The sequence below is a fragment of the Lichenostomus cassidix genome, chromosome 2 (assembly GCF_008360975.1).
Source record: "Lichenostomus cassidix isolate B80296 chromosome 2, HeHo_3.0, whole genome shotgun sequence".
Taxonomy (NCBI): Eukaryota; Metazoa; Chordata; class Aves; order Passeriformes; family Meliphagidae; genus Lichenostomus; species Lichenostomus cassidix.
In genome coordinates this window covers 117518939-117543923 of record NC_139482.1, presented here as the reverse complement: position 1 = coordinate 117543923, position 24985 = coordinate 117518939, and the positions used below count along the sequence as shown (strand labels likewise).

Sequence of the window (24985 nt, the reverse complement as noted above, 5' to 3'; positions counted from 1 at the left end):
TGGCCAGGGAACCTAAACACGCAGCGTGAGATGCCGGCCTCACGCTGCAGCGCACCGGCCGGCCTCGACCCGGGAGATTTCCACCCTGCTCGGGTCGCAGTGGACTCAACTCTCTCCGGACTAGACTTCTCCGTTTTATACTTGCACTGCGACTTCCCTGACTCTTCTGTCTGTGTTCTTCCAGGTGCAGAAGAAGGACCCGAGGGACTTTCCATCGTCCCTTCTCTAGTTAGAGTGGACCGGACTGGACTCTTTCCAGCTCAGGTTTTGGTAGCCGACCCCCCTCTTAATCTCTCGCAGGAACAGGTCATCGCACGAGTCAGTCGTTCCACACCACGCTTCCTTCGCGGATCATCCGCTTGTTACCTGGTCCGAAACGGTAGGAGCAAACAGGCCAATGCTCACTTGCCGCCTTTTTCCGAAAGGGGGATCTCGCGTCCAACTTTCGGGCATGTTAGACACCGGGGCAGACGTCACAGTCATTTCATCATCTAATTGGCCGTCGGCGTGGGCCAAGGAGCCTGTGGCAGAGTCTATCAGAGGTGTGGGAGGATATACCCCCGCGGAGCGGAGCTCAGCTCCCATTTGTATTGAAGGACCAGAGGGCCGCATTGCCACCGTGCGCCCATTTATCATCAATGCTGGGTTTAACCTGTGGGGAAGGGACACCATGTCTCAGTGGGGTACCCGGGTCGAATTGGCACCGACCCAGGGTTTTTGCTAGGGGCCACTGCAGAGCGCCCAACCCAGGCTCTGAATTGGAAAACCAACACCCCTGTCTGGGTTGAACAGTGGCCCCTCCCCATCCACAAATTGAGAGCGCTCGAGCAGCTCGTGAAGGAGCAACTGGATAGGGGGCACATCATGCCTTCTACCAGTCCATGGAACTCTCCCGTCTTTGTAATCAAGAAGGCGGGAGGGACGAAATGGAGGCTCCTTCAGGACCTGAGAAAAATCAATGAGGTCATTGAAGACATGGGCCCTCTCCAACCAGGTTTACCCTCCCCTTCAATGCTTCCACGGGACTGGAAGATAGCAGTGGTGGACATAAAGGACTGCTTCTTCCAGATCCCCCTACACCCTGATGATGCGCCCAGGTTTGCCTTTTCTGTACCATCTACTAACAGGGTACGCCCAATGCGACGCTACCACTGGAAGGTGCTCCCCCAGGGGATGAAAAATTCCCCCACCATCTGCCAGTGGTATGTCGATCGCATTCTGTCACCGGTGAGAGAGGCAGCAACGGAGTCAATCATCGTCCATTATATGGATGATGTATTGGTCTGTTCTCCCACCTATTCCATCTTAAGGACAGTGCTTTCTAAGGTTGTGGGGGCTCTAGAAAGCATGGGCTTTGAGATTCAGCCTGACAAAGTGCAGGTGACAGCGCCGTGGAGGTACCTTGGTGCAAAAATAGAGGAGAGAACCATCCGACCTCTCCCAATTAAAATTATCGACAATCCTTCTACCCTGCAGAACTCCATCAACTGTGTGGAGCAATCAATTGGATTCGGCCCCTGACTGGCATACCGACGGACGACTTGACTCCCCTGTTTTCTTTGCTCTGCAGAGACCGTGACCTGAACAGTCCCAGGACCCTCACTCCGGAGGCGCGGCAAGCCATTGTAAAGGTACAAAACCGCCTGCAAATGTGCCACATTCACCGATGTGACCCCAAATTACCATTTAATTTGGCCATAATGGGAAAAATGCCACATTTGTTTGGGCTCATCTTTCAATGGGATGACGAGGACACGGAGGACATGTGGAAGCTCCTTATCATCGAGTGGGTCTTCCTTCCTGCGTCGTCCCCCAGAGTTCTAGTCACGCCACAGGACAAGATGGCGCAGCTCGTTAGACGAGCGAGGTCCCGTCTTGCTGTTCTGGCAGGGTGCGATTTTAAGTACATCCATGCTCCAACCGATTCGAAATCATTCGAATTTGTCTTCCAAAAAAGTGAGGAGATGCAAATGGCTTTGGAGTCTTTCCCCGGCCAGGTGGTAACCTGGTACCCGAGACACAAAATCTTTTCAATTTCTGAACTCAAAATTGTTTGTGGTAGGGTCCGAAGTATGAAACCCCTCGACGCCGTGACATTTTTCACTGACGGCTCAGGCGTCTCTGGCAAATCGGCAATCGCCTGGTGGAACCCCTCGACAGAGCGATGGGAAAGCAATGTCGAAGTGGTTTCTGGGTCCGCTCAGGTGGCCGAGCTTGCAGCTGTCGTCAGGGTGTTCGAGTGCTTTCCCGGCCCCTTCAATCTAATTACAGATTCGGCATATGTTGCGGGGATTGTCTCCAGAGCTGAGGACAGTTGGCTGTCCGGCTCCTCCAACCCCCAAATTAATAACTTGATCAAGCGGCTTCAGATTGCCATTTCCCAGCGTGATCAACCCTATTATGTCATGCATGTACGATCGCACACTGACCTTCCGGGTCCCATAACGGAAGGGAACAGAGTAGCTGATGCGCTCTCTGCGCCTGTGCATGTTGCCAACGTGCCTGACCGATTCCAACAGGCATCGTTGAGCCATGCACTCTTTCACCAGAATGTCCAGGCCTTGATGCGGATGTTCGAAATAACAAAGGACCAAGCCAAGGCCATTGTGGCGACCTGTCCCCAGTGTCAACCCCTCGGCATAACATCAACGGGATCGGGAATCAATCCCAGAGGGCTTAACTGTGGGCAGCTCTGGCAGACTGATGTGACCCATGTTCCTGATTTCGGTCGCCAAACGTTTGTGCATGTGAGTGTGGACACCTTTTCAGGTGCGATTTTTGCCTCCGCGCACTCGGGTGAGAAGGCGAAGGATGCGATTTCGCACTTCCTGCAGGCCTTCGCTGTCCTGGGTATTCCCCGAGAAATTAAGACGGACAATGGCCCATGCTACATCTCAGGGCCACTGAAGAGGTTCTTCCTCCAGTGGGGGATTTCCCATACCACCGGGATTCCCCACTCAGCAACGGGTCAGGCCCTGGTGGAGAGAGCCCACCAGTCCCTCAAGAGGGTGCTACTTCAGCAAAAGGGGGGTCCTGAAACAGAGACCCCGGCAAATCGGCTCGCTAGGGCTCTTTTTACACTAAATTTCCTAAATTGCTCCGATAAAGAGCCAGACCCCCCGGTGGTTTGCCACTTTGCCAACCGCACGCGAGCCAAGCTGAAAGAGCGTCCTCTTGTCCTGATTAGAGAACCGGACTCCCTCAAAATCATCGGTCCCTTCCCGCTTGTCATCTGGGGGCGTGGCTATTGCTGCGTCTCCACTCCGGAAGGGCCGAGGTGGGTCCCAGGGAAATTTGTCAAACCATTTTTAAAAGCAGGACCCCTTTCACTGCGGGCGGTGAAGAAGGACGTGACAGAAGCCCAATGGCGCCGAAAGAAGAAGAACTCGCCGCCATCATCTCCTCCAAGGCTGCGTCTGCGTCCGGTCCGCAAGGTCGCCTCATGCTGCAGTCTAGTCCAGGAGATCCCTGAGCCAGCTTCCCATTCTCCTTCCCCCACTTCCCTATGGCCTTTCCTTTTCCCCTTCCTTTCCCATCCCCAACCTGATTGCTTTCGTTAATATGTTTATGTTTGCTCCCCACCCCGCAGGAGCCAGACCTGCCAACATGCTGCGCCTCCTGCTGCTCCTTGCGATCACCTGCAGTCCAAGCCATGAGTGGGTCATGAGACAGCCAGCCGCCAACGTCTGGGTGACCCTGGCCAAGGTGATGGGGAGTGATCATCTTTGTATGTCAACAGATGTGGTCCAAAACCCGCTCTCGTCTTCTTTGGTAGGAGTCCCGGTCCAGGTAGAAGACTACCCACGTCCCCTTGTAGAATTATGGGAATCGACCCATCGATTGCAAGCAGACTTCTTTGAGTATGTATGGGACCACTTGTTGATCAGGATCCCTCTGCCCATCCAGAACCCCCTTGCCCTTTGGGGGAAGTGGGTAATGGGTTTGGCGCCGATGGACCAAGAGCCCCAAGAGCTTCAGCTTTTAGGCTCGCTGAAAGCTCCCTTTTGTGTGCACTTCGGCTACGATCCAAGTAAAGCACACAACAAGGAAATTTATCAGGGGCTGAGACAAGGCAATGAAAATTATATTGCAAAGAATTGGTGCACCCAAATTGCCCATCTAGAATCGCCTTCGTCTCCGGATTTGGCTTACCCTCACCCAATTCGGCTCCCTAAGGGGATTTTCTTAGTCTGTGGGGAGCGTGCCTGGACGGGAATCCCCTCCCATCTCGTAGGAGGACCTTGCACCTTTGGCCATCTGACCCTGGCGACACCAAACATGACCCTCCTCCCGGAGTGGTCCAATAATTCGATTTCAAAACCTTACAATTTTGATGACTGCAGCACAGAAATTTATCATTGGTCAAAAGGAAAACGCATTGCTGTGTCTGCCTTTCTGCCTTGGGTTGCTGCGGCCAAGGCCTTGGGAGAGTTAGGCAACCTTGAATGTTGGGTGGCGAGACAGGCACAGTTAACCTCAGAGGCCATTGTAGGTATCCTACACGATGTGGAAGTCACTAAAGCAGCGACTTTGCAAAATCGAGCAGCAATTGATTTTCTCCTCCTCGCGCATGGCCACGGTTGCCAGCAGTTTGAAGGGCTGTGCTGTTTCAACTTATCATCAAAAAACCGCTCCATCCACCAACGGTTGCAGGACATGAATGCCCTGCTTTCTGACATCACCTTCGAGTCCAGTCGTTGGTTTGAAGACACAGTTGATGGCGTCAAAAAAGCAGTGAATTCGACCATATCAACGGTCAAAGGATGGGCCCACAAGGCGCTGGATGGACTTGGACTGCCGGGGTGGGGGGTCTCTTTGTTACAAGATTGTCTACTTATTTTAGTTGCCCTATTATTAATTGCCGCTTCCTTAGCCTTGTTTAAGCGCTGTTTAATTAACCAGTTTCCCTCTTTATTTAGTAAAGATAGGGGAGGTGTGGAGGGGCGGCGGCCCGGTGCCGCCCAATGCAACATCCCATTGACTGAGGTGAATGTGGCGGAGACCGGAGCCGCTGAGGATGTGATCTCCTGGGGCTCAGTCGAGGCTGAGCCATGAGCCGCCCTCCCTCCTCCCACAACAAAGTTTTGTGTTGGTCTATAGGTTCAAAGTTTGCTGTACCCCTCCTCTCTCCGCCCCTGTTGCCTCCCTGCTTCTAGCTTGTTCTGTTGCTGTGCTCCCCTGATTGGTTCTATGTACTCCCCTCCCTTGTTGTTTCTAATTTGCTCCCCCTGCTGCCTGTCATGTTTCCCCGGGCCTGATTGGCCCCGCCCCTGCATTCCCGCCCCAGGAAACCCCGGGGCTCCCTTTAACACCTCAGTGCCATCTTGCCCTTGTGGTCAGAGGCTTCGGACCACCGACCCTGCCGGACCTCTGCCCGAGGGCGACAACAGTTCCCTCCCCGCTTGCACTCCCCAAATAAAGGACTGTTGCTGCTCCTCCACGTCTGGGACTGGTCTCATTTTGTGGGGATCGCCGCCTCATCCTCCTGCCTGCCTGGACTGTTCCCCTACCCTGCAAAGGGTCCCCCCAAATCCAATCGGGGCACCCTGGGATTGGGTAAGCCGCCGTCGGGTGGCCGCAGTGAGGGTCGAGCCGCCGACCCTGGGGGAGAAAACCGCTTGCTAGCCGGGTTCCCCTGCCTCGAGGAGCCGGACCACTGCAGTGTCTGAGGGCCATTGTCCTCAACGGGGACAACCTCGGAAAACCAAACAACTACAAGCAGTGATGCTGACTTATCAGTATAGAAGTTAAGTCACTTAATTCAAGTGAGAGCTACATTCAGTTCTTTGCACCACTGTTCTTAAAACGATTTCATGAACTAAATGAACATAAGAGAAAGGGGGGAAATTGTGATAAATCACAGGTGTAGTTCACAAATCGTTTAAGAAAGATGTTCTCTACTTTTGTTAAGTTCTGCTTTTATAAAGATAGTTTCTGTTTTAAACCAAGCTGTTATGCTTGTAAGTGCCTTTACACAACCCCCCACAAGGCAGCCACAAGGCAGCCTAGCACAACCCCCACCAGGAGCCTGCGCAACCCCACAGTGAGGACTATGCCCAGCAACAACCACAACGCAGAACACACCAGCCTAGACGACTCAGCGGCCAATCAAGACTCACGAAGAAACGCCAATCAAGGCCCACGAGGGGACACAAGGGGAGGGAAATGCAAAGGAGTATAAAAGATGGTTACTTGTAACCATTGGGTGCAGTGTCGTGGGTGCAGCAGGAGACTCACCCACTCAGCCCAGCGCTGTTTGGCTGATACCTGCTTGCTTTTTTTTTTTTTTTTTAATTAATAAATTTTTAAATTAGATCCACATCTCTGATTGGCTTTTTGAGACCTAATTTATAAGAGTGCAGAGGCCTGAAATGGTCACCCTAGAGCCCCAGTCTCCAGCAGTCAATGTGGCGCAGCTCCCCGAAGGAGATGACGCAAACTCCTGGGACTCTGAAGACGAAGTCTAGGCTGCTGCCCTCCTCCCCCAGAAAGTTTTCTGTTCCTTTATTGGTTAAAAGTTTGGTTACCCTGCCCTTATTACCGCCCCTGTTGCTGCCCCTACCTAGAATGTTTTGTTTCCCTCGCTCCCTCATTGGTTGTTGTATTGCTCTGCCCTGGTTGTACATGATTTGCTCCCCCGCTTGCCCCTCAACAATGTACCGGAGCCCGTTGGCTCCACCCTTGCAGTTCCTCCCTGTGAAACCCCGTACCCCCATATAAAACCCCCTGCCCGCTTTGTTCTGGGCCCTTGGTGCCTTGTGCTTCCCAAGTGCCAGAGGGTTCTCCAACGTCCTTGCTGCTGCTTCATCCTTAATAAAGTGGACCTTGGAGACCTTCAGCTCTCTCAGCTTCTTTGCTCTCGGTGGCCTTATCCTTGTGTGTCTCTGCGATACTGGACACTCCACTCCTCCCTGGGGCGGCACAACCTGAGGTGGCTGAGCAGGCTGGTGCATCATAGGAGAAGTGGACAGGGAGAAGCCTAAGCTCCTACAACAAGTGGCACCCAACGGGTCCCTCCCATCCCTCCAGCCACCTGAAGGAAAGGAGTGATTTCTTGGACGGCTGCTTTGCAAGTTGCAGCACTCTCGCTTTGTGAGAGGTGCTCCTTGCAACCGCCAGGACGGAGCCCACTGGTCGCGGAGCATCGTTGGTGGACGAGACTGCCCGACCTCGTCACGACGCCGACGGCAACGTCCTGCAGGAGCCTGTACAGAGACCACCCAACCAGCTTTCAGTTTAGGTATGGGGCGGTGGGAAGGGGTCCCCTGGTGTGCCTCCCTTTTGTTAAGTTTTCCATTCCTGGTCGGGTGGGTGAAGAAATCTTTAGGTTAATTTTACCTCCATTCGGAATAATGGGCGCCAAATTAACAAAAGATGAGATTTTTATGTTTCCCTTAAACATTCCCTTATAGTAGCCTGTTTTGTGTTTTCTTCCCCGCTCCTGAAAAATTTCATTAAATTTTTATTTGTGGAATTCCCAGCCACCACTATCCGCGATATCGACTCCCCCGAGTTCTGGTGTCGCATCAGAACCCGAATGAATTTTTTGCAATCAGTGAGAGATCTGAGAGTCGACCAATTTTTTGGGATTTTAAATAAAATCCTGCATATCATCCGTCCCATTCAGAGCGTGACGACCCCCACTCACCCTTCCCCATCTTCCCATCCCCCCACTAACCCTTCCCCAAAACCCTCAGGAGGCAGCTACAGCAGCTCAGAAAGCCGAAAGGCTTGGAGTTCCTGCCAGGTCTCCGGCGCTCCTGCACAGCTTCTGTCCGAGCTCAGGGGGGAAATCGCAAACCCTCCTTGAGCACCCCTAGTTCTGTCGTCCCAGACCTTTCTTCCCCAGTTCAGCCTTCCCTGTTAGTCCCCCGTGCACCCTGCAAAGTTTCCTTAAACCTTCCCGAGGAGCCATGTAATGGCGGCAAGTCATGCCAAAATGGCGTCGACCGCGTGGCTTCCTCACCCCCCACTTCTCCTTCCCAGTATTTCCCGCTTCTTTTTCAGTTTACCTGACGAGCTATCCCCCTAATCCCTCCCACTGGGCCGTTACTCAATCAATAAGTGGGCCTCTCCCTCCCCTCAGACCCTTCACCCCCACGCCCAACCCCTTCATCCCAACCCCTCCCACTTCCCCTTTCCCACCCAAGCCACACCTCTTCCTTGACTCCTCCCCAGATCCTCTGTTGGTTACCCCTTTGTGGCAGGACACCCCCCTCCCCCTTCTCTCTCTCCCTGATCTGTCCCAGGAAATGGATGGCTCAGATTAGGTTGATAACCTAATCAAGGACTACCTGGTGCTGGCGACTGAAAGTCTGAAAAGACACTCCCCTGTGGAATGCAGAGAGAATGTGAGCAAATTTTCAGTGACTACAAATACACACTTTTATCCTATAAAAAGCTCACGAAATCTCAGAAAGCCAGAAGCTTTCTACATGGAACGTGAAGTAAAAGCTTTCTCCCCTGAGTTTGGACTCATGCTCTGTGGTTACTTCCCGAGGGATTGAGTGAGGACGCTGATGTATCCCCAGCTCCAAAAACTGGATTTGGTGAGATCATTGAGTTTCCTAAATTGTATTATTCCGGCTAACTTATAGGTACCTTTCTTAACTTGCATTTCAGCTAGCTCAAGCAAGCATTTCTTAACTTGCATTATCGTTCAAGCAAGCATTTCTTGCGTTTTTAACTATCTTTATAGTTCAAGCAAGGTTTTACCCCATAATTGCCTTTTTAGCTACCATAGTGTTGCAATTATGTATTCATTGTGTGTCTATGTGTGTCAATCTGTTCTGTGTTTGTATGTTTGTTATGTTCTGTGTCAAATAAATGGTATTTTTAGACAAATCGGCCAGATATCAAAGAATCTTGCGAACGGGACTAAGTCTTGGAGAACTAGCTATCTTAAAGCTTGTCAAACTGCAAAAGCACATGAATCTCCTCTCTCCCATGCAAGACACCCTCCCCTTTTTCCACCCCTTCCAAACCCCTCCCTGGAGGTGGGACTTCCTGGTTCTCACGGCCTCTCTTCCGGTTCCCACCGTGAAGACACCATGTTGGGTGGCCCTTCCGGTTTCGACCGGAAGGAAGCCATCTTGGATCCACCTTCTGGCCTTGACCGGAAGGGTGCCATCTTGGATGGCCCTCCCGGCTCTGACCGGAAGGAAGCCTGTAGTGGTCGCTCTCGCTGAGCCATCCGCTCGGGGCACACCACCAGGAACTGAGGAGCTAGAGGAGCCTTGAGAGCTGGACGCAGTTTAACTTAGGGTGACGGTTTTTATTACTCCCAAGAGCCTCTGCGACAAAGTTAGTTAATATGCCCCTGAGCAGCGCCTGGTTGGTTCCCTGCATCTCCTCCCTCTGTTTACCTTATATGGTTATCTTCTAGAATGTTCGGCTTTGTTTGGTAGTTGAGTTGTTCCCCATTGGTTCGGTCTAACGTTCCTCCCTCCTCTAAGCTGAGTTCATTGGTTAAAGGATCTGTATGTCTTCCTTTCCTGCAATCCTATTGGCCTGCATGCCAAACTCCTCCCCTTCATGTGCCCCTTATAACCCCCTGCAGAGCCTTGCTCGAGGCTCTTTCGTTGAAGCCTTCAGCCTGCTTTCCTCCCCTTGTCTCTCCGCCTCTCCCTCTTCAATAAACTCCCTGAAGTCCTCACTTCAGAGCCTGCATCTTGTCTTTCCTGTGCCTGTGCCTCTCTTCGCCACGCTTCCCCGAGAAGCTCGGTGTCGCCCGCAAGCGGCCTACTGCGAGGCCTGCAGGGACAGGGCTCTGCAATCCCCAGGGAACTCCCACAGAAGCCATCTAGGGTGGCCCCTCCTGTCTTGACCGGAAGGATACCATCTTGGATCCACAACCGGAAGTCCTCCAGGACTCCTTGGCAGCACCAGTCCAGATTTCATGGGCGGGCCACAACCCACAATGGGAGCCTTTTGATCGCACCGCTCTCAAAGATTTAACAAAAACACAAAAAGAGTTTGGGCGTGACTCGAGTTATTTCCAGTCCGTCCTGCACGCCACGTTAACAGGCGTGCCCTTAGTCCCCACGGACATTAAGTTGATCATGTCCTGCCTACTCTCTCCCATTGAGTACCAGGAATGGGAAGATGAGTGGAAAGGACATGTGAGGGAACTAAGGAAAACTCTTCCAGGGAGCGCTGCGGGCAACAGCCTCTCATTTGATTTGCTTGTGGGTGAAGGGGATTTTACTAAACCCCAGGTTCAAGCCTGCAACATCCCCACAGATGTCCTTGCCTCGTTGGCTGGTGCTGCTGAACGAGTGCTGCTTGGTATCCCTCCAGTGGATGCCCCAACTGCTCCCTACCTAGAGATCTTCCAGGGGCCTGACGAGTCTTTTGCGAGCTTTGTTGAAAAACTGAAGCAAGCAATTGACCATCAGGTCCCAGATGTTAACATCAGAGACCAACTGCTTGTCCACGGCGCCATCACACGAGCTAATCACATGTGCAAGGAAGTCGTTTTAGTGCTTCCGCATCAGCCCAGGCCGACCATCAGCCACATGGTGAGCGCCTGCAGACGGCTCGCCGCCGTCAAGGCCCTCAACACCACCCCCGAGCAGGCGCTCGCCATCAACCGCACCTATGCCACTTGCAATAGGTGCGGGAAAAGAGGGCATTATGAGGCAGAATGCCCAACACCACTGGAAGAAATCCCCAAGTTGCTCCGCTCCCCTAAGACCTCAGCCCGTGCCCAGCACCCTCCCCAATTTGTCCTAGCTTACCCTGTCCCCCCTCCTCTTTCCCACCCTGCTGGCCAGCGATACTGAAAGAGCAGCGCGAGATGCCGGCCTCACGCTGCCCACAGCACCCGGCCGGCCTCAACCCCACAGAATTCCATCCAGCGTGGGTTGAGCAAGACATCATGATACCCGGCTCTGGACTTTTCATCATCAACACAAAATGTGACCTTCCTGACACCTATGTGTTTGCTCTTGCAGATGCAGAGAGACGACCCCGAGGAATTTCCATCATCCCTTCCTTGATCAGAGTGGATCCTGATGGGTTCTTCCCAATTCAGGTTGAAGTAGCTGACCCATCTCTTTACCTTGCTGGGAAGCAGGTCGTCGCGAGAATCAAAGCCTTCCCGTTCCAAACTATAACTACAGACCTACTGGTTGTTGCCTGGTCAGAAGTCATTGATAAAAGCAGACCAATGCTTACCTGCAGGCTCTCCCAGAGAGGGGACAACACCTCCCTCTCTGGAATGATTGATACTGGGGCAGATGTCACGGTCATTTCCTCTGTGAGTTGGCCATCGCCATGGGCCAAAGAATCTGTGGCAGGGTCACTTCGTGGTGTGGGAGGATACACTCCCGCGGAGAGAAGCAAAGATCTTGTGCAAATAGAGGGGCCTGAAGGTCGCATCGCCACGGTGCGGCCCTTCATCATTCAGTCAGGCTTCAATCTATGGGAGAGAGATGCCATGTCTCAATGGGGGACCTGGCTTGAATTGGCTCCAGCTCAGGATTTTTGATTGGGGTCACTGGTGAGCGCCCGACTCAGGCGCTCAATTGGACAACTGATGAACCCATCTGGGTCAACCAGCGGCCCCTTCCATCATACAAATTAAAGGCGCTCGAGAAGCTTGTGGAGGAGCAACTGGAAAAGGGGGACATCGCCCCCTCGACCAGTTGGTGGAACTCCCCAGATTTTGTTATACAAAAGGCAGGGAGTGACAAATGGAGGCTCCTCCACGACCATCGAGAAATTAACAAAGTCATTGAAGACATGGGGTCACTTCAGCCAGGATTGCCCTCTCCCTCGATGCTCCTGCAGGACTGGAAAATGGCGGCTATTGACATCAAGGACTGCTTTTTCCAGATCCCCCTGCACCCATGCAACGTGCCCAGATTCGCTTTTTCAGTGCCTGCTACCAACAGGCACCGCCCGATGCGTCGCTACCATTGGCGAGTGCTCCCTCAGGGGATGAAGAACTCCCCCACCATTTGCCAGTGGTATGTTGACAGCATTCTGTTGCCGGTTCAAGAGCTTGCGCATGAGTCAATCATCGTCCATTATATGGACGATATATTGATCTGTTCCCCAACCGACCAGATTCTGAGGCAGTCTCTCTCCATAGTTGTGGGGGCTTTGGAGAGTGAGGGTTTTGAGATCCAGCCCTCAAAAGTCCAGGTAACTGCCCCGTGGCGATACCTTGGGGCAAAAAAAGAGGAGCAAACAATAACACCTATGCCAATCAAAATAATTGATAATCTGACCAACTTGCAGGAAATGCACCAACTGTGCGGCTCAATCAACTGGATTCGGCCCGATTGGCATCTACTCGGAAGCCTTGGCTCCACTCTTTCAACTCCTCTACCTAGACCGTGACCTGACATCCCCAAGGACACTGACCCCGGAAGCGCGAGAGTCAATCAAGAAAGTGCAAATCGCTCTGAAAATGCGTCAAATCCACCGATTCGACCCAAAATTGCCCTTTGAATTAGCAATTCAAGGAAAAATGCCCCACTTGCATGGCCTCATCTTTCAGTGGGATGACGCCCAGAAAGATCCGCTCTTCATTATTGAGTGGGTCTTCCTGTCCGTCAACTCACCCAGAGTTCTAGTTTCACCACAGGACAAGATGGCACAAGTTATTCAGCGAGCGAGGTCCCGTCTGACCACCCTGGCGGGGTGTGACTTTTCATTCATTCACCTGCCATTACAAATTTCAGAATTAGAGTTTGTTCTCCAAAAGAGTGAGGAAATGCAGATAGCTCTTGATTCTTATACTGGCCAGGTAGTCACCTGGTTTCCAGAACATCCTCTGCTCCGTGTAGAGTTCAAAATTGTATTAGATCGGGTTCAAAGTAGAAAACCTCTCAAAGCCTTGACCCTTTATACAGACGGCTTGGGCAGATCTGGGAAATCGGTAATTACTTGGACACAGAAGTGGGAATCTGGTGTCGAGATTGTTTCGAGGGTCTCCCCAAGTGGCCGAGCTCGCAGCTGCCATAAGGGCCTTTGAGTGCTTTTCTGAGCCCTTCAGTTTGATCACCGATTCGGCTTATGTAGCAGGTATAGTTTCAAGAGCTGAAGACAGTTGGCTGTCGGGCTCCTCCAACCCCCAAATTAATGCTTTGATCATGAGACTTAAAAGGTCTATCGCCCACCGTGATCAACCCTTTTATGTGATGCATGTGAGGTCACACACCGACCCTCCTGGCCCTGTTGCGGAAGGGAACAGAATGGCAAATGCACTTGCAGCACCCGTGCATGTCGCCAATGTGCCTGATCGATTCCAACAGGCCACACTGAGCCATGCACTGTTTCATCAAAACGTCCAGGCCTTGAAGCAAATGTTTGAATTGACAGTGGACCAAGCCAACCTGCCCCCAGTGTCAACCCCTCCAAATAACATCAATGGGATCAGGGATCAATCCCAGAGGGCTTAACAGTGGGGACCTTTGGCAGACAGATGTGACGCACGTGCCTGAATTCGGCAGATTAAAATTTGTACACGTTTCCATTGACACCTTTTCAGGTGTGATTTTTGCCTCCACGCATTCGAGGGAAAAGGCGAAGGATACGATTTCTCATTTCCTGCAAGCCTTCGCCGTCCTTGGCATTCCCCGTGAAATAAAGACAGACGATGGCCCCTGTTACATCTCGGGGCCGGTGAGGAAGTTTTTTCTTCAGTGGGGGATCTCCCATGTCACCAGAATCCCCCACTCAGCAACGGGTCAAGCCCTGGTCGAAAGGGCCCACAAGAGAGTGCTTCTCCAGCAGAAGGGGGGACCCGAAACAGAGACCCCAGCCAATCAGCTTGCCAGGGCTCTTTTTACACTAAATTTTTTTAACTGCTCCAATCGAGAGCCAGACCCCCCTGTGGTTCACCTCTTTTCCAACTCAAGGCGAGCCAAGCTGAAGGAGCACCCTCTTGTCCTGATCAAAGAACCAGACTCCCTCAAAATCGTGGGTCCCTTCAAGCTGATCACCTGGGGTTGGGGATATGGCTGTGTCTTCACCCCTGAAGGGCCACAATGGGTCCCCGGGAAATTTATCAAGCCTTTTCTCAGAGCCTTGCACCAGTCACCGCGTCCAGCCAAGTGAGATGTCACCTCCTCGTACTGGAGGCGGAAGAAGAAAAGGCAGACCCCTCCGTCGTCACCATCTCGCCGCAGAAAACCTTGCCGACGCCACTCTCTGTGAATCTGCCAAGTCCAGCCAAAGTCCCTGTGCCAGCCGTCCTATATCCTACCCCCTCTTCCCTACAGTCTCTCCTTCCCCCCTCCCCAGCCATCCCCCACGAAGTATTAATTTGAGTTTTCAACTTGTTTTGTGTTTTTCCCCCTACTCAGAGATGGCCTTCTCCCTGTGTCTCGTCAGCCTGGAAATTGTCCTGCTCTTCATGTCGCCCGTCCACCTTTGGGTCGTGAGGCAGCCAGAGTCAAATGTGTGGGTGGAGATCACCAAAGCTATGAGCCGTGAGCAAATGTGTCTATCGACAGACGCGGTCCGAGATCTGCTGTCGTCTGCTCTAGTGGGGGTCCAGAGCCCAATTAGCAAGTTCCCGTCCCTCCTTGTCCATTTCTGGAAAACGGTGAATGCAATGAAATCAAATAAGTATACATATGTTCAGGATCGTCAACAAATTTCCCTCCCTCTTCCCATTAGGAACCCGCTTCTGCTTTGGCAGCAGTGGCTCCCTGAAGAAAAGCAGATGGAGGAAGAGCCCCATGAATTCCAGCTAAGTGGCTCGCTGAAGGCTCATTCCTGCGTGCAATTCAATTTTACACCTGGATACAGGCCGGATGAGTGAATCTATCAGGGGCTGAGACAGGACAATCCAAATTATGTTGCGAACAATTGGAGCTCCCAGATTGCCCACGTAAAAGTGCCCTCGTCTCCTGATCTGTATTATCCCCACCCAACTGAGCTCCCTGAGGGAATGCTTCTCATGTGCGGCGAACGAGCCTGGGCTAGTATCCCTTCTCACCTTACAGAAGGTCCATGTACTTTCAGGCGCCTGACTCTTGCTTCGCCCAACATGACCCACCTTCCAGTGTGGGCCAACAATGCGGCCGTTAAAACCGACAATGTGGAACCAGATTGCAGCACCAATATTTACCATTGGAGCAAGGGCAAAAGAATCGCGGTCTCGGTGTTCCGGCCTTGGGTTGCTGCAGCCAAGGCCTTAGGGGAACTCGGGAACCTCGAATGTTGGGTTGCGAAGCAAGCATGCTTAACATCTAGCGCCCTAGCTGACCCCCTGAGAGACGAGCAAATAACTAGACAGGCAATCCTTCAAAATAGAGCGGCAATCGATTTTTTGCACCTGGCCCATGGCCACGGCTGCCACCAATTTCACGGGCTCTGCTGCTTCAGTCTGTCCTCAAAAAGCGAGAGCATGCACCAAAAAATCCAAGATATGCACACTCTCATCAAGACATCCAATTAGAAAGCAGTCAGTGGTTTGAGGACACCAAAGCTGCAGTCCACCGCACCATTAATAAAACGATCAAGACGGCCAGTGGATGGGCACACCAGCTTCTAAAGAGCCTGGGCCTTCCTGAGTGGGGAATGACGCTTTTAAAAGACTGTTTTATTATTTTGCTTGCCGCTTCTTTTGTTGCTGCCGCTTTTGCCATTACCAGGTGCTTTTTAGTTAAATAATTTTTTGCATTAATTAATAAAGAAGGGGGAGGCGTAGAGGTGCAGAGGCCTGAAATGGTCACCCTAGAGCCCCAGTCTCCAGCAGTCAATGTGGCGCAGCTCCCCGAAGGAGATGACGCAAACTCCTGGGACTCTGAAGACGAAGTCTAGGCTGCTGCCCTCCTCCCCCAGAAAGTTTTCTGTTCCTTTATTGGTTAAAAGTTTGGTTACCCTGCCCTTATTACCGCCCCTGTTGCTGCCCCTACCTAGAATGTTTTGTTTCCCTCGCTCCCTCATTGGTTGTTGTATTGCTCTGCCCTGGTTGTACATGATTTGCTCCCCCGCTTGCCCCTCAACAATGTACCGGAGCCCGTTGGCTCCACCCTTGCAGTTCCTCCCTGTGAAACCCCGTACCCCCATATAAAACCCCCTGCCCTCTTTGTTCTGGGCCCTTGGTGCCTTGTGCTTCCCAAGTGCCAGAGGGTTCTCCAACGTCCTTGCTGCTGCTTCATCCTTAATAAAGTGGACCTTGGAGACCTTCAGCTCTCTCAGCTTCTTTGCTCTCGGTGGCCTTATCCTTGTGTGTCTCTGCGATACTGGACACTCCACTCCTCCCTGGGGCGGCACAACCTGAGGTGGCTGAGCAGGCTGGTGCATCATAGGAGAAGTGGACAGGGAGAAGCCTAAGCTCCTACAAGTGGCACCCAACGGGTCCCTCCCATCCCTCCAGCCACCTGAAGGAAAGGAGTGATTTCTTGGACGGCTGCTTTGCAAGTTGCAGCACTCTCGCTTTGTGAGAGGTGCTCCTTGCAACCGCCAGGACGGAGCCCACTGGTCGCGGAGCATCGTTGGTGGACGAGACTGCCCGACCTCGTCACGACGCCGACGGCAACGTCCTGCAGGAGCCTGTACAGAGACCACCCAACCAGCTTTCAGTTTAGGTATGGGGCGGTGGGAAGGGGTCCCCTGGTGTGCCTCCCTTTTGTTAAGTTTTCCATTCCTGGTCGGGTGGGTGAAGAAATCTTTAGGTTAATTTTACCTCCATTCGGAATAATGGGCGCCAAATTAACAAAAGATGAGATTTTTATGTTTCCCTTAAACATTCCCTTATAGTAGCCTGTTTTGTGTTTTCTTCCCCGCTCCTGAAAAATTTCATTAAATTTTTATTTGTGGAATTCCCAGCCACCACTATCCGCGATGTCGACTCCCCCGAGTTCTGGTGTCGCATCAGAACCCGAATGAATTTTTTGCAATCAGTGAGAGATCTGAGAGTCGACCAATTTTTTGGGATTTTAAATAAAATCCTGCATATCATCCGTCCCATTCAGAGCGTGACGACCCCCACTCACCCTTCCCCATCTTCCCATCCCCCCACTAACCCTTCCCCAAAACCCTCAGGAGGCAGCTACAGCAGCTCAGAAAGCCGAAAGGCTTGGAGTTCCTGCCAGGTCTCCGGCGCTCCTGCACAGCTTCTGTCCGAGCTCAGGGGGGAAATCGCAAACCCTCCTTGAGCACCCCTAGTTCTGTCGTCCCAGACCTTTCTTCCCCAGTTCAGCCTTCCCTGTTAGTCCCCCGTGCACCCTGCAAAGTTTCCTTAAACCTTCCCGAGGAGCCATGTAATGGCGGCAAGTCATGCCAAAATGGCGTCGACCGCGTGGCTTCCTCACCCCCCACTTCTCCTTCCCAGTATTTCCCGCTTCTTTTTCAGTTTACCTGACGAGCTATCCCCCTAATCCCTCCCACTGGGCCGTTACTCAATCAATAAGTGGGCCTCTCCCTCCCCTCAGACCCTTCACCCCCACGCCCAACCCCTTCATCCCAACCCCTCCCACTTCCCCTTTCCCACCCAAGCCACACCTCTTCCTTGACTCCTCCCCAGATCCTCCGTTGGTTACCTCTTTGTGGCAGGACACCCCCCTCCCCCTTCTCTCTCTCCCTGATCTGTCCCAGGAAATGGATGGCTCAGATTAGGTTGATAACCTAATCAAGGACTACCTGGTGCTGGCGACTGAAAGTCTGAAAAGACACTCCCCTGTGGAATGCAGAGAGAATGTGAGAAAATTTTCAGTGACTACAAATACACACTTTTATCCTATAAAAAGCTCACGAAATCTCAGAAAGCCAGAAGCTTTCTACATGGAACGTGAAGTAAAAGCTTTCTCCCCTGAGTTTGGACTCATGCTCTGTGGTTACTTCCCGAGGGATTGAGTGAGGACGCTGATGTATCCCCAGCTCCAAAAACTGGATTTGGTGAGATCATTGAGTTTCCTAAATTGTATTATTCCGGCTAACTTATAGGTACCTTTCTTAACTTGCATTTCAGCTAGCTCAAGCAAGCATTTCTTAACTTGCATTATCGTTCAAGCAAGCATTTCTTGCGTTTTTAACTATCTTTATAGTTCAAGCAAGGTTTTACCCCATAATTGCCTTTTTAGCTACCATAGTGTTGCAATTATGTATTCATTGTGTGTCTATGTGTGTCAATCTGTTCTGTGTTTGTATGTTTGTTATGTTCTGTGTCAAATAAATGGTATTTTTAGACAAATCGGCCAGATATCAAAGAATCTTGCGAACGGGACTAAGTCTTGGAGAACTAGCTATCTTAAAGCTTGTCAAACTGCAAAAGCACATGAATCTCCTCTCTCCCATGCAAGACACCCTCCCCTTTTTCCACCCCTTCCAAACCCCTCCCTGGAGGTGGGACTTCCTGGTTCTCACGGCCTCTCTTCCGGTTCCCACCGTGAAGACACCATGTTGGGTGGCCCTTCCGGTTTCGACCGGAAGGAAGCCATCTTGGATCCACCTTCTGGCCTTGACCGGAAGGGTGCCATCTTGGATGGCCCTCCCGGCTCTGACCGGAAGGAAGCCTGTAGTGGTCGCTCTCGCTGAGCCATCCGCTCGGGGCACACCACCAGGAACTGAGGAGCTAGAGGAGCCTTGAGAGCTGGACGCAGTTTAACTTAGGGTGACGGTTTTTATTACTCCCAAGAGCCTCTGCGACAAAGTTAGTTAATATGCCCCTGAGCAGCGCCTGGTTGGTTCCCTGCATCTCCTCCCTCTGTTTACCTTATATGGTTATCTTCTAGAATGTTCGGCTTTGTTTGGTAGTTGAGTTGTTCCCCATTGGTTCGGTCTAACGTTCCTCCCTCCTCTAAGCTGAGTTCATTGGTTAAAGGATCTGTATGTCTTCCTTTCCTGCAATCCTATTGGCCTGCATGCCAAACTCCTCCCCTTCATGTGCCCCTTATAACCCCCTGCAGAGCCTTGCTCGAGGCTCTTTCGTTGAAGCCTTCAGCCTGCTTTCCTCCCCTTGTCTCTCCGCCTCTCCCTCTTCAATAAACTCCCTGAAGTCCTCACTTCAGAGCCTGCATCTTGTCTTTCCTGTGCCTGTGCCTCTCTTCGCCACGCTTCCCCGAGAAGCTCGGTGTCGCCCGCAAGCGGCCTACTGCGAGGCCTGCAGGGACAGGGCTCTGCAATCCCCAGGGAACTCCCACAGAAGCCATCTAGGGTGGCCCCTCCTGTCTTGACCGGAAGGATACCATCTTGGATCCACAACCGGAAGTCCTCCAGGACTCCTTGGCAGCACCAGTCCAGATTTCATGGGCGGGCCACAACCCACAATGGGAGCCTTTTGATCGCACCGCTCTCAAAGATTTAACAAAAACACAAAAAGAGTTTGGGCGTGACTCGAGTTATTTCCAGTCCGTCCTGCACGCCACGTTAACAGGCGTGCCCTTAGTCCCCACGGACATTAAGTTGATCATGTCCTGCCTACTCTCTCCCATTGAGTACCAGGAATGGGAAGATGAGTGGAAAGGACATGTGAGGGAACTAAGGAAAACTCTTCCAGGGAGCGCTGCGGGCAACAGCCTCTCATTTGATTTGCTTGTGGGTGAAGGGGATTTTACTAAACCCCAGGTTCAAGCCTGCAACATCCCCACAGATGTCCTTGCCTCGTTGGCTGGTGCTGCTGAACGAGTGCTGCTTGGTATCCCTCCAGTGGATGCCCCAACTGCTCCCTACCTAGAGATCTTCCAGGGGCCTGACGAGTCTTTTGCGAGCTTTGTTGAAAAACTGAAGCAAGCAATTGACCATCAGGTCCCAGATGTTAACATCAGAGACCAACTGCTTGTCCACGGCGCCATCACACGAGCTAATCACATGTGCAAGGAAGTCGTTTTAGTGCTTCCGCATCAGCCCAGGCCGACCATCAGCCACATGGTGAGCGCCTGCAGACGGCTCGCCGCCGTCAAGGCCCTCAACACCACCCCCGAGCAGGCGCTCGCCATCAACCGCACCTATGCCACTTGCAATAGGTGCGGGAAAAGAGGGCATTATGAGGCAGAATGCCCAACACCAGTGGAAGAAATCCCCAAGTTGCTCCGCTCCCCTAAGACCTCAGCCCGTGCCCAGCACCCTCCCCAATTTGTCCTAGCTTACCCTGTCCCCCCTCCTCTTTCCCACCCTGCTGGCCAGCGATACTGAAAGAGCAGCGCGAGATGCCGGCCTCACGCTGCCCACAGCAACCGGCCGGCCTCAACCCCACAGAATTCCATCCAGCGTGGGTTGAGCAAGACATCATGATACCCGGCTCTGGACTTTTCATCATCAACACAAAATGTGACCTTCCTGACACCTATGTGTTTGCTCTTGCAGATGCAGAGAGACGACCCCGAGGAATTTCCATCATCCCTTCCTTGATCAGAGTGGATCCTGATGGGTTCTTCCCAATTCAGGTTGAAGTAGCTGACCCATCTCTTTACCTTGCTGGGAAGCAGGTCGTCGCGAGAATCAAAGCCTTCCCGTTCCAAACTATAACTACAGACCTACTGGTTGTTGCCTGGTCAGAAGTCATTGATAAAAGCAGACCAATGCTTACCTGCAGGCTCTCCCAGAGAGGGGACAACACCTCCCTCTCTGGAATGATTGATACTGGGGCAGATGTCACGGTCATTTCCTCTGTGAGTTGGCCATCGCCATGGGCCAAAGAATCTGTGGCAGGGTCACTTCGTGGTGTGGGAGGATACACTCCCGCGGAGAGAAGCAAAGATCTTGTGCAAATAGAGGGGCCTGAAGGTCGCATCGCCACGGTGCGGCCCTTCATCATTCAGTCAGGCTTCAATCTATGCGAGAGAGATGCCATGTCTCAATGGGGGACCTGGCTTGAATTGGCTCCAGCTCAGGATTTTTGATTGGGGTCACTGGTGAGCGCCCGACTCAGGCGCTCAATTGGACAACTGATGAACCCATCTGGGTCAACCAGCGGCCCCTTCCATCATACAAATTAAAGGCGCTCGAGAAGCTTGTGGAGGAGCAACTGGAAAAGGGGGACATCGCCCCCTCGACCAGTTGGTGGAACTCCCCAGATTTTGTTATACAAAAGGCAGGGAGTGACAAATGGAGGCTCCTCCACGACCATCGAGAAATTAACAAAGTCATTGAAGACATGGGGTCACTTCAGCCAGGATTGCCCTCTCCCTCGATGCTCCTGCAGGACTGGAAAATGGCGGCTATTGACATCAAGGACTGCTTTTTCCAGATCCCCCTGCACCCATGCAACGTGCCCAGATTCGCTTTTTCAGTGCCTGCTACCAACAGGCACCGCCCGATGCGTCGCTACCATTGGCGAGTGCTCCCTCAGGGGATGAAGAACTCCCCCACCATTTGCCAGTGGTATGTTGACAGCATTCTGTTGCCGGTTCAAGAGCTTGCGCATGAGTCAATCATCGTCCATTATATGGACGATATATTGATCTGTTCCCCAACCGACCAGATTCTGAGGCAGTCTCTCTCCATAGTTGTGGGGGCTTTGGAGAGTGAGGGTTTTGAGATCCAGCCCTCAAAAGTCCAGGTAACTGCCCCGTGGCGATACCTTGGGGCAAAAAAAGAGGAGCAAACAATAACACCTATGCCAATCAAAATAATTGATAATCTGACCAACTTGCAGGAAATGCACCAACTGTGCGGCTCAATCAACTGGATTCGGCCCGATTGGCATCTACTCGGAAGCCTTGGCTCCACTCTTTCAACTCCTCTACCTAGACCGTGACCTGACATCCCCAAGGACACTGACCCCGGAAGCGCGAGAGTCAATCAAGAAAGTGCAAATCGCTCTGAAAATGCGTCAAATCCACCGATTCGACCCAAAATTGCCCTTTGAATTAGCAATTCAAGGAAAAATGCCCCACTTGCATGGCCTCATCTTTCAGTGGGATGACGCCCAGAAAGATCCGCTCTTCATTATTGAGTGGGTCTTCCTGTCCGTCAACTCACCCAGAGTTCTAGTTTCACCACAGGACAAGATGGCACAAGTTATTCAGCGAGCGAGGTCCCGTCTGACCACCCTGGCGGGGTGTGACTTTTCATTCATTCACCTGCCATTACAAATTTCAGAATTAGAGTTTGTTCTCCAAAAGAGTGAGGAAATGCAGATAGCTCTTGATTCTTATACTGGCCAGGTAGTCACCTGGTTTCCAGAACATCCTCTGCTCCGTGTAGAGTTCAAAATTGTATTAGATCGGGTTCAAAGTAGAAAATCTCTCAAAGCCTTGACCCTTTATACAGACAGCTTGGGCAGATCTGGGAAATCGGTAATTACTTGGACACAGAAGTGGGAATCTGGTGTCGAGATTGTTTCGAGGGTCTCCCCAAGTGGCCGAGCTCGCAGCTGCCATAAGGGCCTTTGAGTGCTTTTCTGAACCCTTCAATTTGATCACCGATTCGGCTTATGTAGCAGGTATAGTTTCAAGAGCTGAAGACAGTTGGCTGTCGGGCTCCTCCAACCCCCAAATTAATGCTTTGATCATGAGACTTAAAAGGTCTATCGCCCACCGTGATCAACCCTTTTATGTGATGCATGTGAGGTCACACACCGACCCTCCTGGCCCTGTTGCGGAAGGGAACAGAATGGCAAATGCACTTGCAGCACCCGTGCATGTCGCCAATGTGCCTGATCGATTCCAACAGGCCACACTGAGCCATGCACTGTTTCATCAAAACGTCCAGGCCTTGAAGCAAATGTTTGAATTGACAGTGGACCAAGCCAACCTGCCCCCAGTGTCAACCCCTCCAAATAACATCAATGGGATCAGGGATCAATCCCAGAGGGCTTAACAGTGGGGACCTTTGGCAGACAGATGTGACGCACGTGCCTGAATTCGGCAGATTAAAATTTGTACACGTTTCCATTGACACCTTTTCAGGTGTGATTTTTGCCTCCACGCATTCGAGGGAAAAGGCGAAGGATACGATTTCTCATTTCCTGCAAGCCTTCGCCGTCCTTGGCATTCCCCGTGAAATAAAGACAGACGATGGCCCCTGTTACATCTCGGGGCCGGTGAGGAAGTTTTTTCTTCAGTGGGGGATCTCCCATGTCACCAGAATCCCCCACTCAGCAACGGGTCAAGCCCTGGTCGAAAGGGCCCACAAGAGAGTGCTTCTCCAGCAGAAGGGGGGACCCGAAACAGAGACCCCAGCCAATCAGCTTGCCAGGGCTCTTTTTACACTAAATTTTTTTAACTGCTCCAATCGAGAGCCAGACCCCCCTGTGGTTCACCTCTTTTCCAACTCAAGGCGAGCCAAGCTGAAGGAGCACCCTCTTGTCCTGATCAAAGAACCAGACTCCCTCAAAATCGTGGGTCCCTTCAAGCTGATCACCTGGGGTTGGGGATATGGCTGTGTCTTCACCCCTGAAGGGCCACAATGGGTCCCCGGGAAATTTATCAAGCCTTTTCTCAGAGCCTTGCACCAGTCACCGCGTCCAGCCAAGTGAGATGTCACCTCCTCGTACTGGAGGCGGAAGAAGAAAAGGCAGACCCCTCCGTCGTCACCATCTCGCCGCAGAAAACCTTGCCGACGCCACTCTCTGTGAATCTGCCAAGTCCAGCCAAAGTCCCTGTGCCAGCCGTCCTATATCCTACCCCCTCTTCCCTACAGTCTCTCCTTCCCCCCTCCCCAGCCATCCCCCACGAAGTATTAATTTGAGTTTTCAACTTGTTTTGTGTTTTTCCCCCTACTCAGAGATGGCCTTCTCCCTGTGTCTCGTCAGCCTGGAAATTGTCCTGCTCTTCATGTCGCCCGTCCACCTTTGGGTCGTGAGGCAGCCAGAGTCAAATGTGTGGGTGGAGATCACCAAAGCTATGAGCCGTGAGCAAATGTGTCTATCGACAGACGCGGTCCGAGATCTGCTGTCGTCTGCTCTAGTGGGGGTCCAGAGCCCAATTAGCAAGTTCCCGTCCCTCCTTGTCCATTTCTGGAAAACGGTGAATGCAATGAAATCAAATAAGTATACATATGTTCAGGATCGTCAACAAATTTCCCTCCCTCTTCCCATTAGGAACCCGCTTCTGCTTTGGCAGCAGTGGCTCCCTGAAGAAAAGCAGATGGAGGAAGAGCCCCATGAATTCCAGCTAAGTGGCTCGCTGAAGGCTCATTCCTGCGTGCAATTCAATTTTACACCTGGATACAGGCCGGATGAGTGAATCTATCAGGGGCTGAGACAGGACAATCCAAATTATGTTGCGAACAATTGGAGCTCCCAGATTGCCCACGTAAAAGTGCCCTCGTCTCCTGATCTGTATTATCCCCACCCAACTGAGCTCCCTGAGGGAATGCTTCTCATGTGCGGCGAACGAGCCTGGGCTAGTATCCCTTCTCACCTTACAGAAGGTCCATGTACTTTCAGGCGCCTGACTCTTGCTTCGCCCAACATGACCCACCTTCCAGTGTGGGCCAACAATGCGGCCGTTAAAACCGACAATGTGGAACCAGATTGCAGCACCAATATTTACCATTGGAGCAAGGGCAAAAGAATCGCGGTCTCGGTGTTCCGGCCTTGGGTTGCTGCAGCCAAGGCCTTAGGGGAACTCGGGAACCTCGAATGTTGGGTTGCGAAGCAAGCATGCTTAACATCTAGCGCCCTAGCTGACCCCCTGAGAGACGAGCAAATAACTAGACAGGCAACCCTTCAACATAGAGCGGCAATCGATTTTTTGCACCTGGCCCATGGCCACGGCTGCCACCAATTTCACGGGCTCTGCTGCTTCAGTCTGTCCTCAAAAAGCGAGAGCATGCACCAAAAAATCCAAGATATGCACACTCTCATCAAGACATCCAATTAGAAAGCAGTCAGTGGTTTGAGGACACCAAAGCTGCAGTCCACCGCACCATTAATAAAACGATCAAGACGGCCAGTGGATGGGCACACCAGCTTCTAAAGAGCCTGGGCCTTCCTGAGTGGGGAATGACGCTTTTAAAAGACTGTTTTATTATTTTGCTTGCCGCTTCTTTTGTTGCTGCCGCTTTTGCCATTACCAGGTGCTTTTTAGTTAAATAATTTTTTGCATTAATTAATAAAGAAGGGGGAGGCGTAGAG

The 24985-nt window shown here is 52.0% G+C and overlaps 1 protein-coding gene and 1 long non-coding RNA gene across 2 annotated transcripts in view; both read left to right on the top strand.

Annotated features, from left to right (window-relative positions):
* LOC146442097 (uncharacterized) overlaps positions 1-24985 on the top strand; it is a 35460-nt gene that overhangs the window by 9786 nt on the left and 689 nt on the right. Inside the window, exon 2 of the long non-coding RNA XR_014850139.1 lies at positions 6363-6996. This is a non-coding gene — a long non-coding RNA (uncharacterized LOC146442097). The remainder of the gene's footprint in view (positions 1-6362; positions 6997-24985) is intronic.
* Positions 3562-5669, top strand: LOC146442098 (uncharacterized). The gene is made up of 2 exons (XM_085053921.1): positions 3562-4802; positions 5318-5669. Exons 1-2 carry the CDS (start codon positions 3562-3564, stop codon positions 5667-5669), a joined length of 1593 nt encoding a protein of 530 aa, XP_084910047.1.